This window comes from Euprymna scolopes, chromosome 22, assembly GCF_053919585.1.
Source record: "Euprymna scolopes isolate OS-2025 chromosome 22, ASM5391958v1, whole genome shotgun sequence".
Lineage (NCBI taxonomy): Eukaryota > Metazoa > Mollusca > Cephalopoda > Sepiida > Sepiolidae > Euprymna > Euprymna scolopes.
This window is the reverse complement of record NC_136503.1, coordinates 31,067,148-31,084,886: the sequence shown is the minus strand read 5'-3', so window position 1 is coordinate 31,084,886 and position 17,739 is coordinate 31,067,148. Positions and strand designations below refer to the sequence as shown.

Here is a 17,739-nt window from a genome sequence, read left to right as displayed (position 1 = left end):
GTGTGACACATAAAATAACATAAATATCGTATTGATATATAGATATTTTAGCTAGTTTAAAAGGTAATGATTTTCTTCAGACTGGAAAAAAGTATATTTTAATAAAAAAAAAATACTTAGCTTATACATACAAGGCATGTTTGAATCAATTCCCACTTTATTTATGCTGTTATATTCATTTATTTATGACTGGATGAATTAGTTCCACCAGGTCATAAAGGGTTACAATCAAAGTCTTGTAGGAATTGAGTTTGACACTAAAACAGCTTTTAAAATATTTTTCTTTTTTGTATTTTTTTAAGTAACCATTTTAAATAAAGGTATAAGTATAAATATTTTAAATTAATAAATTTTCTATAAGTATTTTATCAGATGCCAATTCTCAATGTTTCAGGGTCACCCGATAAACGTCCGGGATCATTGTGGTTGGTTACCTTTGCATGAAGCCTGTAACCATGGCTTCTATGATATAGTCGAAGCTCTGCTTCAGAATGGTGCTTATGTGAACGACAAAGGCGGAGAGCAGTGTGATGGAATGACACCCTTGATAGATGCCGCCAACTGTGGAAATATGGAAATTATGGGCCTTCTCATAAACTATAAGGCAGACATTTTTCTTAAAGACAACGAGGTGAGAAGAATATTTGCTGCTTATTTATGATACAAATGAAATATGGTAGTTCAAAATAAAACAACAGGAAAACTTACAGATATGCTTATCAGTGACAAATATTAGGGTACACTAAAATGACAAATATTAGTGTACACTAAAAACCATGGTAAAGAAGCGAGTAGAATATTAATAAAAACAAGTGAAGCATGCATGGTCTCCCATGAGTGCACAGTGAACGAGGCATTAGTCCATCATTTGCCCCCCCCCCCCCGCCCCATTTAGCCCCAAAAGTCCCCAAGGCCATAACATATTTAAATTTGAGTTCAGTGCCATGCAAAACTGCTAAATAGACATACACAGAAAATTTTGAACAAATATGGTAAAATAGTCCCAAAAATGGAGTGTTTTTTATTAGCCCTAAAAGAGTTATCGCAAAGTATAGACAAACAAAATTATAAAGAAATCAGTTAGTTACAACTTTTCAGAAAGTTTTATAAAAATCCAAGGCATCAATTTTTTTTTAATAAGCACAAAAGTGTAAATTTTAGCCATTTTAACTCGAAAGGCACTCCTAGGGGGGCAAGCAGACTTTTCCCGAAAAATCTGTTCTGTTACTTTTTTTGCTCCTATCATGTTTAATGCTTGTGCAAAATTTCAAAAAATTCCAAGGTGTAGTTATTGAGAAAAGTACGGACAGACAAATAAACATGGGTGAATTTACAGATTCACCCTCCTTTTGTCAGAGGACCAATAAAATTGATTTGCAACACAATCACATGATGTTTTCATATTAAAAAAGGGAGATAATCGTTTATGAAATGCTGAAATGTCATTTGAAGTTTGTGAATTACAAATAGTATATTAATCTAATTTTTTATTAAAATTTTATTTGCTTATTTTCTGTAATTTTTGGTTTAAACTAATATTTTTCACTAATAAGTAATTATATACAAAAATTTTCTTGTTATTTTATTCAAAACTTCCATATTTTCCATGCATTTTTATAAAGAGGCACTAAATTTTTATTTTCTGTATCTTGCAGCATTTATAAAATTTGTTCTTGTTCTTGTATAAAAGCCGAACCCAAAACAATGGTTTCATATTTTAAATTGGCATGACCTGTCTTCCAAAAATTTCCTTGTTCAAAGACTATATTTTATGAAGCAAAGTGATTTTATTTTCCCCTATTTCAGTGGCCCGTATAGCTTCATTAACATTTTCATGAAAGAAATCTGTTTGATATGTAAGAAAGTGCACATCAGTTTTTTTTTTTTAACTTTCTATTGTCTTTACTAATGTTACAGACGTAATTAGAGTTTAGCATATCTTTATTTCTACTTGACCTGCTATGGTCTACGTCACATTATTGCATGTAGCAATGAAATCAAGAATGGAAATATTTGATATAAGAAGCTAACAAGAATAAAAGATGATGAGAGTTCTACAAGCTTGCAGTTCTTGGTAAGAAATTACTGAAATAGGAAACTTACAATGAGGAATCAAAACAATGAATTAATGAAGACCACTAGACCAATTAGTCAAACAAGCTGGAACAAAGGAAGCATGGAATAAATCAGACAATTCTGAAGAACACATGTCATAATTGGTTTTGCTAAACTTTTGAACGACCAACAATATGGATTTAGGCAAGCCCGTTCAACAGCAGACATCCTAACTGTAATCTCAGAACGTATATAGCATTCACTGGACAAAGTGGGGGAGGGTAGAGCGGTAGCTCTAGATATATCTAAGGCTTTTGACAGGGTATGGCATGAGGGTCTTCTCAAGAAAATCAGATTATACGATATCACTGGAAGAATACTTAACATAAATCCTTCTTGGATAAGAGAAAAATCTAGGTTGTCCTTGACGGTCGTACATCTAAACAATATGATATAAATGCGGGAGTACCTCAAGGGTCTATCCTTGGACTTCTATTATTCCTAATATTCATAAATGACCTACCTGACAAAATTGTCTTTGAGATGGATATATATGCTGACGACACCGCACTCTATAACAGACACGACAGGAAAACAAATGAGCACATATCTAAAGAAATGGCAGAAACACTAGAGGATGACCTCTGATCCGTAGTTGAATGGGGACAAGAATAGATGGTCACATTCAATGCTGCCAAGACTAAACTTGTTTCCTTCAATAATTACAAGAAATCTTCCCTACCACCAATAGCAATGGCCAATGACTCTTTATCTGAAAGTACATCTTTTAAACTCCTTGGCCTAACGTTCACAGGAAACATGAGTTGGAACAATTACATTGAGGACATTGCCAGGACCGTTGCAAAGAAGGTAGGTTCTCTCTAGCGTGCTAGAAAGTTATTAACACCCGAAAGTATCCTGTACCTCTATAAGACCACCATTCGCCCATGTATGGAGTATTGCTGTCATATTTGGGCTGGTGCATCTGCCACTTGTTTCTCGCTCCTAGACAAGGTTCAAAAGAGAGTCGCCAATCGGATAGGTCCTGAACTGTCATCTAAACTTCAGCCTCTGTCCCATCGACGAAATGTTGCATCCCTCTGCCTGTACTTTAACGGTGAATGCTCTGATGAACTGCAAACACTTGTGCCCCCTCAATGTAAATACCCCCGACAAACCCGATAAGCAATTAAATCCCACTCCTTCACGGTAGAGATCCCGAAATGTAAGAGAGCCTTTTACTCCAGTAGTTTCTTCCCCAGAACCACTAAACTTTGGAATTCCCTTCCGGGTCCCTGCTTCCCCAACTGTACTGACATGCAGAAGTTCAAGTGTAATGTGAACCGACATCTTGCTGCCCAACTCCTTACACAGTACCCCTGATGCTTATGTCCCTGATAGTACCTATTTACTATGCCTCCCCACGGGACAGAGTTAGACACCAGGGTCGTTTTTTAACGTGGAGAAAAGGTACAAAAATAAAAATTGTCTCAGTCGTGAAGGATTTCTCCTCCACCGAAAGAGAACAAGAAATAGAAGTGCAGCATCTGAAGAACAGATACTACACTTTGATCTTGTCCCGAAGAACAAAGTGGCAATGTGCCTTGTTTGGGGTGAAAATGCAATATAAAAAAAAATAAATAAATAAATCTAGAGACAACGTCGTTTGGTAAATCATATCATAGATCATAGATATTATAACCTAAGGAGTATATAAAAAGTTCTAAAACACAGTACTCCCCCCCCCCCTTCCCGTCATAATCAGTCTGACACCCATCATGCCTCAATTGAACCGAATAGCTCTTGTTTTGAGGAAGCACCATGTCTTTACAAGCTTCTGGGACTGACCTTAACTCTTAATCTGAAATGGAACACATACATCAAATCTTTTGCCAATGTGATCCGATCATTTGCTGGAGAGAGTTACTTGTTTTGTTGTGTGAATGTTTCTTGAAAATGTTGTTTCGTGCTGGGAACAGCAACCAGCTCCCTGGGTGTTAGACACATCCCCTTACATCAAGAGGTCGATATGGCGTCTACTATAATCGGCTATGTGTCGGTTATTGTGGGTTTGGTCGTCTTCACAAGCAGAATTTTCATCGTCATTAATGGCAGGCAGGAACCCCTGCTGCTGAAAATTGAACGCTTGTACAAAATAAGCAAACAAAGCATCTTTTTTTATAAAAACATGGATTTTGAGATCCGATAGTTGAGACCTGTCCGTTGTCATCAGAATTCAAGCCTCAACTATTTGCAATTACAGTTCAATTTCTTTTCTTTGTTTTTAACTCCTCAAAAACTTGCTGACCATGTTCTTAATAAAGGGGTTACTTTAAGTATCTATGAAAAATTTAGCTAGGTGCACTTTCACAACTGAACCTTCACTTATATCTGTGTCCCTATATGCTAACTTGGCAAGTTGGTTAATTCTATTTGCTAAGTCCATGAGTACGTCTTCTTATTAAAGTTCAAGTGGCATCAACAAATTTATGAATTAACCATATTAGGCTACTATTTCGTCAAGATATTCTCTGGTCCATTCCAATACAAGACTGTCCAAAAAATCATATGCTATGTTTACTAGTTCAGGGTCTGTTAACTGGTAGACGCACTCTTTCTTCTTCAAAATTGCTAACCATGGTCTTAGGTCGGACGGTTTCCCAGTAAAGATTGGAATTTTCAATCCACCTGTACGGACCTCTATTAAATGGGATTGGGTTACGGTTAATCATTTTGTGCGTGTGTTATTTGTTTTTGTTTTTGTGATACGTTTTGAATGAATTCAATTATTTACGAAAGTGCATTTTTACCTAAATGCAAGTTGGGAATAATTTTCCTTTTAACCAATTTGGTACCCCCAGATGGGGAGTGGTATATATATATATATATATATATATATATATATTTTTAAATACAAGAACCGGTGTGTCAACGCGATTATGCCGTATAAACAAATAAAGAGTGTGTGTATGTGTATATATATATATATATATATATATATATATATATATATATATATATTCAAAGGAGATTAGAACAATAGTCTAAAGAGCTGAGTGTATTTTAATGTAATAGTGAAATTACTAGTTTAATTAAAATACAGGAAAGAAAAAGTGCTCGTTGTAATTTAGATATATAATAAGCTCGATAGGTAAATATCCTAGAGCTAATTTAATATTAAGTAATGTGATTGATAATTTAAAATTTAAATTATAATTAAATTAAAATTAAAAATCCGTTTCATAAGAAGGAACAACAACAAATCAATTATCTGTACGATCGTTTTGGAAAACAGTGTTTTTATTGTGGTAGACATCAAGTTACGGACAATAATTATTACATATAGTTTTTTAATAAACAAGGTCTCCTCGTCAGCAAATTGTGAAAGGTTTTTATTAAATTTAAAAGACACCATAAATAAACCTAGCATTAAAAGTAAGGCAGATGTATCTTTTAATTTTTCGCCTTTTGAAATCAGGAACTATGGTTAAAATATTCATATATATGTTTACTATAGCTTTTCACCTTATTGAATATATATATTCTTTATTTGTTTATACGGCATAATCGCATTGACACACCGGTTCTTGTCAGATCACAGAAGTTAAGCAACGTTGAGCCTGACTAGTCCCACATGGGTGACCATTTGGGAATTCTAGGCACTGTATGCACTCTCCACTTATCTTGCCATTTGTTTCCATCTGTCCTGTACATACACTTCAGTTGCCACTGGTATTTAATAATCTCGACTCAGGAGAGGTCTGGTAGAAGATTGTACACCTCCTGCCGCAAAAATTTCACGCGCAGGCACCTCTTCGTAGGTATCCATAATCTGTTAAAGACTGAAGGTGCCTGTTTGTTTGTTTTTGTTTTTCTTATTTGTTTTTACTTAAACAGTAATATGTTGCTACACAGTCATGAGCATGTTTTGATCAGCTAGCTACTAGTAACTAGAGACCTCTTCAGGCGATACAGTTTATATGAAAGCAGTTTGCAATGAAAATATCAGGTCTTCTTCATCACAGAGTTAAAATCAGGAGGTTGCGTTAAATGTTATGAAAAATAAGATTTCGTTGTATGTAAATAAGACCCCATATATATATAGCCGATGTTTAAACAAAAAGCTCTATCCACTAATAATTTTTATAAATTATTTAACCAACAAATTTGCAGAGTAATAATAAAAGACCAGAGAAAATAGTCACCTACTTTAGTTTTTCTTAGTTTTTACAGTTTCTTCTTCCTCCGTTGATGCTTGAGGTGGGTTGATGTGGCTGTTTTCGTGTGTTCTTGTGTCCGTAAATTTATTTCCAGTGGTTCACTTCTTTTGATGTTTTCTTTGTCGTCTAATGCTTGGACTTTCAGTTGTGTTGCATAGATTTATTTTTTATTTATTTTTTTTTTTTTGTCTAGTAGAATGATTTTCAGTTCTATTCTGTTGATTTTGTCCTCAGGATATATCCTGATTTTCAGGCACCATTGTGATCTGAATGTTTGCTGGGTAGAGTTACTTGTTTTGTTTGTGTTGTGAAGCTGTCTCTGAAACTGTTGTTACGTCCTGGAAACGGCAACCAGCTCCCCGGGTGTTAGACACAATCAAACAATGGGCACATCCCCTTTAAATTAAGGGGTACACTAATGTTCGTTACCTCAAGCATTCAATTCCAGCCCAACGGTTCCTGTTATTAACAATGACAATAAAATGGCGTCAAAACCATTATGCCGTCAAGAGACCCACTAACAAATTTGACCAACGTCAAATCAACCCTAATTAATTCTATTGAAGTAACAAACGTTTGTATTGTATCAACTCATTAGTTTAAAGGGAATGTGCCTATCATTTGTGTCTTATACCCGAGGAGTTGGTTGCTGTTCCCAGGACATAACAACCGTTCCAGAGACATTTTTACGACCAAGTAACTCTCCCCAGCAAATGATTGTATCAAATCATTGGATCACTCTACCGCTCCAGTAGGTATCTCACTGCCAATGCAATCCTCTATCTGTAAAAGAACTAAGTACATCCTAAAATGGTGTACTGTTGCCACATCTGGGCAGGAGCTGCTCGGCACGTCCTATCCTGTCTTGATAGAGTTTAAAACCGGCTTCGAAACTTAATAGGTGATTCTCTTTTCTCTTTCCAGAAGAGACGTTGCTAGCCTGTCTCTTCTACCATTATTTTCATGGTAAGTGCTCATCTAAGCTCAAATCTATGCCCCCCCCCCCTTGCCGGACTTCCACAGGAAACACTCGACTAGCTACAATCACTATCAACAATATCTCTCACTTTCTCTCTGTGTCTAAATCTAAACACGGATTCCATAAACAAAACTTCTTTTCTAGAACTGCCTACATGTGGAACACTGTACCACTGGCCTGCTTCCCGGCAAACTACAATGTCGTAGTCTTCAAGTGCAATGTATACAAGTTCTTGTTCATTCATTTTCTTAAATGATCAAATTTCCCCAACTTACACTATTAAAAATTATTACACTATTACCTTACATTCATTAGTCCTTATCCTCTAGTGGCTTTCAGACCTTGATAAGCGACGATTTCCTTATAAAAGAAAAAAAATGGCTGGCTATCATCTCCAACAACTCACATCAACAACTACAAATCATTTTAACTTTTATCAGGATGTTTCCATTGCTTGATACAAGAAATATTTCAACTAATCAAATATTTTGTTTTCTTCCCTTTTCCTTTTTTAGGGCAACTATCCTCTAAATAGTTTGCTTCAGTGGAGACATCGAGCAGGGAAACTTGATCGAGAGCTTGAAGACTCTTATCAGGCCATGTTAAAACTTTTACAAGAAAGAATGGGTATCAAAGGTAAGCAAATGCCACACAAGAATCTTTCATAACTTAAAACTAAAACTGTAAAAGTTGTTCCTTTTTATAATAATTCAGATTAAGCAACACTTATTTAGGAATTTGTCTGACTTCAGAATACCACATTCTGTCTTTTGACTAAAGCCAACCTGCTGAACAACTCTTTTTATATTCCAAATATTTTAAATAAAGTTGATTCATAATTCAGTGAAAATATTGATCTTTTCTGTGGAAGATGGCGACCATTTTCTTAAAAAAATATTCAATGCCACTCAAATACATTCAGACATGACTAATTTTACCAAATGATTTTCTTCGTTGGTGCTTGTTAGGTATAATCGACAAATCAAGTCGTTTTAAGCAAAAAGACAATATTACGTATGCAATTGTCATGTTGAAAATAGTAATATGTCCAAAAATTCATAGAACAACTGCTATTGTGGTTTTAGTAAAAAAAAAAAAAAGAAAAAAAAGAAAAAGCCTATCATTATAGACAACAAATATTGCAGCCATGACACAAGTAATCTAAAATATTCATTTTGGAGTTATGTCCCCTGCATATAGATTCCTATTGAATACTTTATAACATTTAAGAAAAATGCGATTTTACCCAATTTTCTGTAAAAATTACTTTTAACTATAAATAACTTTCTACTCAATGAATTTTCGTAATATTTTGGTACATTACTATTTGATACATTACAATTAATATTGGTTTTGCTAAAAACAGCATATTTAAAATATCGATCCGTCAACTTTATCTTAACAAGCACCCTTCATCCTGACATCCTTTCAGATCCATCATCCAAATAACTGTCTGTGGCAGCATTTCAAAGAACATTAGTGATGAAGATCTTATTAATTTCCTATTTTTTGGTCAGGAACATGTAGTGCAATGGAAACATAAAAGAACAAATTGAGATGTTTTAGAATTCTTTCAAACATTGGTAGTGTGCCACACCAGGGTCTTAAAAATAGATCTTTTTAATTTTCTTTGTTAGTTTTATAATTTTATAAATTTGCTTTAGTATTTATTTTATTTATTTATTTATTTTTTTCCAGATATTAATTCTTGGGCTAAAAGTAAAAACATTAAACTGAGTTCGATTCAAGATACTGGACTTCCTAGGATGTCTACCTCCAATTTTATAAATTTGCTTTAGTATTTATTTTATTTATTTATTTTTTTTTTCCAGATATTAATTCTTGGGCTAAAAGTAAAAACATTAAACTGAGTTCGATTCAAGATACTGGACTTCCTAGGATGTCTACCTCCAAGCAAAGGGCAAACATGCGTGATCAAACAACGAAGGAGTAAGTCATCACTTGTTTATATGAAGAGATATTTAACATTACTTATTATTATATGAAGAGATATTTAACATTACTTGTTATTATTATATGAAGAGATATTTAACATTACTTGTTTATATGAAGAGATATTTAATTTGTGCAAAGGAAATATTTTTTCAAACTTATAAATGACGATGAAACCTGTTTCGTGGACACATTTAGAAATTCTGTTTTAAATTTAAGCATGAACTGCTTAAATGATAAAACCACTTGTGTGTCCGCATAACAACATTGTTTCCGTGATCTTCTCTTCTCGTTCTGTTCATGTCAGTGGTCATTGCCAAGGGAGTGCACTGGCTCGCAACTATAAAAAAAATAAATAAATTAAGAAAACACAAACTCTGACACTTTCCATAAATATTAGTTGCACTCTGAGTGCGTGTGTGACATCATTGACCCTCTACACGCTAAGGTCTACATCTACATTCTGTCGAAGCTGAATTTGTCAGTTCATCTCAATCTCCTCAACTCGACCGCCGCAAACCCAAGGCTGTCTTACAAACCACTCCCAGCTGTTGTAAAATCCATTGCCAATCCTAAAACTAACTCTAAATATATCTCAGGTCTTTTTGTTCTCGTCATCTGCCACATTTTGATTACAACCCTATTCAGCTCTCCTTTGTGTGCATTGATGAACAACTTTTTATGCCTTTGTCTTTCCACTAGCCCCATTTCCTATACCTTTGTCTACCTGATAAAAATAAACTGCTACAAAACTCATTGCCAGTCCTAAAAGTGACTGTAAACTTGATCAATCGATCGATGCCTCCGTTCAGTTTCAAGAGACAATGGATACCTCCTGTAGGAGTAGCTGCACGTGCAAGTGCGAAGCAAGGGTTGCACAGTCCCTAATCACATCTCTCCTGAATCAGCACTACCTGAGTCCAGTGGCAAAGAGAAGTGCTAGACAACTGGAAACAATGTTCAGATAAGCGAAGATAACATACAGCACCTGGTATTTTCAAATGGTCACCCATTAAACTGTAAACTAACTCTGAAATATATTATTCTTCTTTGTCCAAATCATTGTCACACCTTGACCAATAACTCGCACCTCAGCTTCCTTTTGTTTTCTTTGGTGAACAACTCCCTCACCATTGTCTTTCCCCCCAACCCCACTTTCTATAGCTTTGTCTACCTGATAAACTTATTTCCTCTTTTTTTTTTTTTTTGTTATACTTTTTCTCTCTTTCCTTTTATCGCCTTAGCATTTGTCTCCCTAACACACAACAGTAGCAATATCACATAGTGATGACATCTGCAACAATTTAGTTTGAAACGAATGATAGTTTATGGCATAAGCATTAGTTCCTTCATTACATCTCAAAACCTTTCTAGCCCTGTCGGTGGGGCATTAGAATACACCGACTGCCCCCCTGCAGAGGGTAAAAGTCCTTCAATGGGGGTCCTGTTTATGACCTTAAACTATATCCGATGGTGAGGCCCCTGCTTGCGGGCTCTGGGGAGTGTGGAGCCACCCTTTAATTGCCATTGCTCCCAGGTCCACTCTGACCCGGAGTGGTAGTACCTGTTAGGGTCCCAACTATGGGTTAAATAGAAACTGACTTGCAAAAAACAAATATATAAATATATTCTATTAAAAAATTTTCTTCAAAATCACCGGATGCAGCATTAAATAACCTGAAAAGGGTTGATATGCCATAAAACAAAAACAAAAACAACCAACCAACCAAAACCTTTCAAGCATCTACAACGCAATTAATTTACATAATAAATCTCACCTTGCTCATTCTTCTCCTCTCTCAACCTCAGTCCTTTGAACACTTGTTCAGTGAAAATCAAAGGCAGACAAAATAATTCAACAAGTGTTTATGGACGACAATAGTTTTATTGATGCTTGTTTATATCAGTGATCTTTTAAACCAACACATTTCAAGTGAAAACAGTACATACTCACGTGTCATGCTGAAATTAGTATAAATTCCAAAACTTATGAAAAATGATTGGTGGGGGACTACTTATAGATTAAATGTTGTTTAGTCAATTATATGTTGTTTTATAATGTTTTGGGGGAAGGGACGCCACTTAAACTTGGGGGTTAGAGAAAGTTTTTTTTTTTTTTAGGGGAACTTATAGCTTGGACCTAGGTTTAGTGGTAGAGTATCTGTTGTTTTCTTTTTTTTGGGGGGGGTAACTTTTCAGCATAGAAAAAAAAAATAGGGAAACTAGCTTTATATGTTTGTGTTTTCAGACAATATATATTCAGTTTATGAAATTTTAGACACATTTAAAAAAAATTTTTATTTCTTTTTATTATAGTGACCTTTCAACGTTTATTGAAGATGATAACTCTGACGATTCTTCAGATTCCGATGACGGCATCCGTAACCTGTTGCAAACTGATATACCAGAAGAGGAAACCTCTGCGGCTGCTGTTTACAAGGATACCATTTCCACTTTTCAAAGTGCTTCCCGACGTCTGATGTGTGGGTCGAGTGTGCCTCAAACGACCGTCACAAAAACAGGACCCCAGGGGGCACTTGTTCTAGAAGATGAGTATATTAATGACGATTGGCTTATCGATGACCTTCGACCTACCAAGCGAAAACGTACAAATTCTTCCTATTTTGAAGGCAGCACACAGACCGAAAGAAAATCAGCAAAATCCTCCCAACTCGGCTCAACTTCTAAGCGAGTAAAAACATTCCCAACAATCAGTGATAACGACGACGAATCCTCTGAAAATAGCAGCAGTTATATCAATTTGCAGGACACAGACTCTCAAGGCGAAGGTTTTTGTACAAGCTTAAGGGATGATGATATTCCTCCCTTGGAGACGCCACAAACTGAAGTTATTGAACCTAGTCCATTGGCTGAGGTTTCAGATAACTTAACCCCTCTCAACACATCCATTATTTTTCCACAGGTAAACCTGGGGATAAACTCTTCCCTTCCTACTTCAACTGTCACCAAAATTTTTATAAAAGTTGGAACTATTCGCTTCTGTGTCCCGCTCTCTGTTAAGTAAGTATTATTCTTGCTCTTTAAAAATAATCTTGCTAAAACTTTTTTTATTGTTGTGCGTGAATTGTGTACATTAAATAAGATTCTTGATTTCTACAAATCTGCTTTCAGGCCATATATGGAGTGCAGTTGTCATAGTTGGTCTGGTGAATCTTCGTTTCATTCGAAGGTTTTTGATAAGATGCAAAAACGTATCTGTAATTTGATTGCCCCACCCCACCCTTTCTTCTTCACTGCAACCTCTCTCTATCACAGACGTCAACACAGATGTTGCTAGTCTGAGTCTCTATCACAGATGCCATGTTACTAGTCTGAGTCTTTTCTATACTATTGATACATGTTCTTCAGAATCATCTAATCTATTCCCTGCTTCCTTTGTTCTAGCTCGTTTTACTCATTGGTCTAGTAGTCTTCATCAATTTTCTGTTTTAAAACCTCATTGTAATACAGTTTCTTATTCCAGTAGCTTCTTTCCAAGAACTGTAAGATTGTGGAACTCTCTTTCTGCTCTGTTCCTCCTAACTACAACCTTGTTTTTTTTTTTTTTCTATAAGACTAAAGTGAAAAGGCATCTTCTGTTTTTGCGACAATCATCTTTCATCCTTGTTAGCTGCTTATATCAAGTGGGTTTGTTTTTTTTGTGCAACCATTCAAGAATACGTTTGCATTTGTCATTACGCCTGAAGGCAAGAACAATCAGTTTTGCAATTGATACAGGCATTTTGTAGAGAAACTCTTTCACTCTTTTCTTATTAATAATCCATTTGAACCACGCCCTCCACTCTGCCATCACTGTTGCAGATTGTCTCACTTTGAAATGTCCTTTTCACCTGAACTTCTAGCAGATCTTTACTATGCTGATATTATCACTTTTCTTGAAAACAACCGAACGTTAGCTTGTTCTTGAATTATTTTTTTTTAAATCAAATACATGCAACTAAATCCCTCATCAAACACCATTCTGTCTCCTCAGATGGTGTGCCAATCAAACGTGCAATCTGTCGGCAAAATATAAAAAGCTGCTATCAAGAATGGGACAAAATTCAAAATTTTCAACACATTGGTTGAATTCATCTTACTCTACAAATCAGACTCTTGTTGCTTGATCTAAAAAAAATTTTTTAAGTTGGTCATACAGCAAAATGCTACACCTTGTCTACAACATATTAAGATGCGATCGTTTAACACAAAATGCTGTGTGATAAATACCTGGTCGCTGCTCGTAGCAAATAATAATAGTAAAACATTAATACAAACCTCTAATTTTGTGCAGCATGTAGGGCTCAATTATGGGCAAAACAAAAAAAATGGCTGCTGCGTCTAATTATATCATGGTCAGTCTCATGAAGTAACGAGAAATCTCATTACTCATATGCAAATGAGATTCTACTGGCTTAAATAAAAGCCCGTTTTTCAGAGATGGTAGTGGATTTGGAGTCATGAGTTTGGACTGAAGTGTGATGCTTTTGACTACAAAATTTTTTAGATGAAAGTACAGAATAGTTAACAATCTATTTTTGAAAGTAGAGAATAGTTAACAATATATTATTTTAACACCTGCTGTATTATTGCCTTCCATCCATATTTCCAGTTATCCAACACCAAATTTTAACAATGACTGGAAATGTACCCTATGGACCTGCTGGAAAAGTACTTTTGTGGATCCCAGAGGTAAAGCGACAAACTGAGAGGTTTCGTATTGTAATCAAGACTCTTCTGGAGACAGACACTGATCTCTTGGAATTGGAGCCTCTGGCCACAAACTTAATGACAAGCAGTTGGTATAATGCATTTAATTAGGAAAAAATCATATGATATATCATCAAATCTCCAGGCCCTGTCGATGAGGCATTAGAATACGCCGACTGCCCCCCTGCAGAGGGTAAAAGTCCCTCAATGGGGGTCCTGGATATGACCTTAAACTATATCCAGTGGTGAGGCCCCAGCTTGTGGGCTTTGGAGAGTGTGGAGCAACCCTTTAATTACCATTGCTCCCAGGTCCACTCTGACTCGGAGTGGTAATACCTGTTAGGGTCCCAACTATGGGTTAAATAGAAACCGACATGAAAACAAATATATTCTATTAAAAAAAATTTTCTTCAAAATCTTTGGATTCGGCATTAAATAACCCGAAAAGGGTTGATATGCCGTAAAACAAAAACAACCAACCAACCAACCCTGACATTTAATGTGTTAAATATATTAGTAAACAACTATTATAACTCACTTGGAGATCTCACACAAGTTTTCTTGCTGATAATGACTAGGGCTTTGACAACAGAATATTCTTTTCATTATTTTGACTCTCGAGTATATATCAGATATTATCTTATATGTTTTTAGATAGAGTGATATGGTTCTCAGTTGATTAACTGTGTTGGATATATACTCGAGAGTCAAAACAATAATAAGAATATTCTCTTGTCATAGCCTTACTTATATTGACTGACAGCAAGTCTCTTCTAATACTTTCCTTTCCATTATTATTGTAACCCACTTGGTGCCATTGTGTTTTATTTTTTCATTTTTATTATTTATTCTTATTCTTGTTTCTATAGTGATCAATCAAATGATATTGCCTGGTTGACTCAGGAGACAGCACGTCGCGTTTATGCCCAATGCCAACTGAAACCGCTATTGTTATTAACAACGAAATCTGGAGCTTTCCTCTGTCCAGATGACGAGATCAGAATGTTAGTCGAGAATGGAGAAGAGGTAAGAAAAGAAAAAAACATTCATTCTGAAATCTTCTAAATGACAACCTAACATTGATTCTAGTCCAGAATAAAAGGTTGAAAAATTTAAATATTATCAACTTCAAGCATGAAATCCTTTTACCAAATTATAAATGGATTTGGCATTAAATAACCTAAAAGGATTGATATGTCGTAAATCAAGCAATTATAGATTGCTTTTTATTTACAAATAGTTAATTATTGATAGTTCAAATGAAACATTTTAGTCATGTCTCTCAAAATAAAAAAAAAATGTTTTCAAATTAAGAAAATGCATTTTGTATTTCTGAAATTATCGATCATTTTTATTTGTATATTTTAACATGTGTATGATGAATACATTGCAATTTTTTTAGTCTTAAATGTAATTGTGCTTAATAATTATTTTTTTTTTTTTTTTTAGTTTTTTTTAATCCTTTGAGATGAGGCTTCATAATTTGTTTATTGATATATATATATATATAAATATATATATATATATATATATATATATATATATATTTTCGGACTGTTATCCTCATCTTCATAGTTGTTGTTTCACCACGTTTCGACCAACTTATCCTCTGGCCTTCTTCAGATGGTTAGCCGCGACTGGATAGGAATGCTGGGTCTTGTAACTGTATCCCCAGTAATTACTACCTTCCATAGTTGTTGTCCCACCACGTATTAGCCAACTAATCCTTTAGCTTGCTTTGGGTCGGATTGAAACTACTATCTTCAGACAATGCTCACCTAGAACCATAGATACTCAATGCCTCTATCCACTGCACCATGTGCCATCAAGGTTCAATTTTGTGGTCCTGTAAATCTAATTTTGTGTTCTTTGGTTTTCGATTGTTGGGTTTGTACCAAATGGTATTATATATTTTATTTTTTTTAATTCTTTGAGATGAGGCTTCATAATTTGACTATTCATTTTTTTGCGGACTGCTATTCTCATCTTCCAAAGCAAGTCAAAGGATTAGTCGGCCAAAATGTGATGAGACAACAACAACTATGGAAGGCAGTAATTGCTGAGGATACACTTACAAGACTCAGCATCCCTATTCCATCGCGATTAACAATCTGAAGAAGACCAAAGGATAAATTAGCCAAAACGTAATGAAACAGCAACAACTATGAAGATGAGGATAACAGTTCATAAAAAATTGAATCCTCAGTCATTGATAATTTCTTATTATAGATCTCTTGATAAGACATTTTAGATTTAACCTTCATTTTGGAGAGATTGAAAAATACACTTTGAAAATGCTCCATATTACTTCTCAGTGATTTGCTGGCTTCAGCATTTGTTTGAGGTTTTTAGCATTCTTTAGAGTTTTGTATAGGAAGATACACTGTGTGTTTATGATTAAATACTTGTGAAACGATGGAAGTTCTTATTAAGTTATAGGAATGAAATGGAAAGTAATAATCTGAAAATGAATGTTACCGAGACCAAAATGATGATTAGTGGTTGTGGCTGTTAAACTTTACTTTAGTAATTCATAAAATAAAACTTTAATAATTCATAAAAATAAAACTTTACTTTAGTAATTCATAAAATAAAACTTTAGTAATTCATAAAATAAAACTTTAGTAATTCATACTTTACTTTAGTAATTCATAAAATAAAACTTTAATAATTCATAAAATAAAACTTTAATAATTCATAAAAGTAAAACTTTACTTTAGTAATTCATACTTTACTTCAGTAATTCATAAAATAAAACTTTAATAATTCATAAAATAAAACTTTACTTTAGTAATTCATACTTTACTTTAGTAATTCATAAAATAAAACTTTCATAATTCATAAAAATAAAACTTTACTTTAGTAATTCATAAAAATAAAACTATTAATTCATACTTTACTTTAGTAATTCATAAAATAAAACTTTACTTTAGTAATTCATACTTTACTTCAGTAATTCATAAAATAAAACTTTGATAATTCATAAAAATAAAACTATTAATTCATACTTTACTTTAGTAATTCATAAAAATAAAACGTTACTTTAGTAATTCATACTTTACTTAAGTAATTCGTACTTTACTTTAGTAATTCATAAAAATAAAAGTTTACTTTAGTAATTCATAAAATAAAACTTTAATAATTCATAAAAATAAAACTTTACTTTAGTAATTCATAAAAATAAAACTTTACTTTAGTAATTCATACTTTACTTTAGTAATTCGTACTTTACTTTAGTAATTCATAAAATAAAACTTTACTTTAGTAATTCATAAAATAAAACTTTAGTAATTCATACTTTACTTTAGTAATTCATAAAATAAAACTTTACTTTAGTAATTCATACTTTACTTCATAATTCATAAAATAAAACTTTGATAATTCATAAAAGTAAAACTTTACTTTAGTAATTCATAAAATAAAACTTTAGTAATTCATACTTTACTTTAGTAATTCATAAAATAAAACTTTACTTTAGTAATTCATACTTTACTTTAGTAATTCATAAAATAAAACTTTACTTTAGTAATTCATACTTTACTTCAGTAATTCATAAAATAAAACTTTGATAATTCATAAAAATAAAACGTTACTTTAGTAATTCATACTTTACTTCAGTAATTCGTACTTTTCTTCAGTAATTCATAAAATAAAACTTTAATAATTCATAAAAATAAAACTTTACTTTAGTAATTCATAAAATAAAACTTTAATAATTCATAAAAATAAAACTTTACTTTAGTAATTCATAAAAATATAACTTTACTTTAGTAATTCATAAAATAAAACTTTAGTAATTCATACTTTACTTTAGTAATTCAT

The 17,739-nt window shown here is 33.5% G+C and overlaps 1 protein-coding gene across 1 annotated transcript in view; it reads left to right on the top strand.

Annotated features, from left to right (window-relative positions):
- The window catches only part of LOC145243946 (tonsoku-like protein), a 116,656-nt gene that overhangs the window by 61,272 nt on the left and 37,645 nt on the right, over positions 1-17,739 (top strand). The window contains exons 13-17 of the mRNA XM_080107074.1: positions 395-631; positions 7,770-7,890; positions 9,087-9,204; positions 11,524-12,228; positions 14,787-14,943. Coding sequence (XP_079963200.1) covers positions 395-631; positions 7,770-7,890; positions 9,087-9,204; positions 11,524-12,228; positions 14,787-14,943 — 1,338 coding nt within the window. The remainder of the gene's footprint in view (positions 1-394; positions 632-7,769; positions 7,891-9,086; positions 9,205-11,523; positions 12,229-14,786; positions 14,944-17,739) is intronic.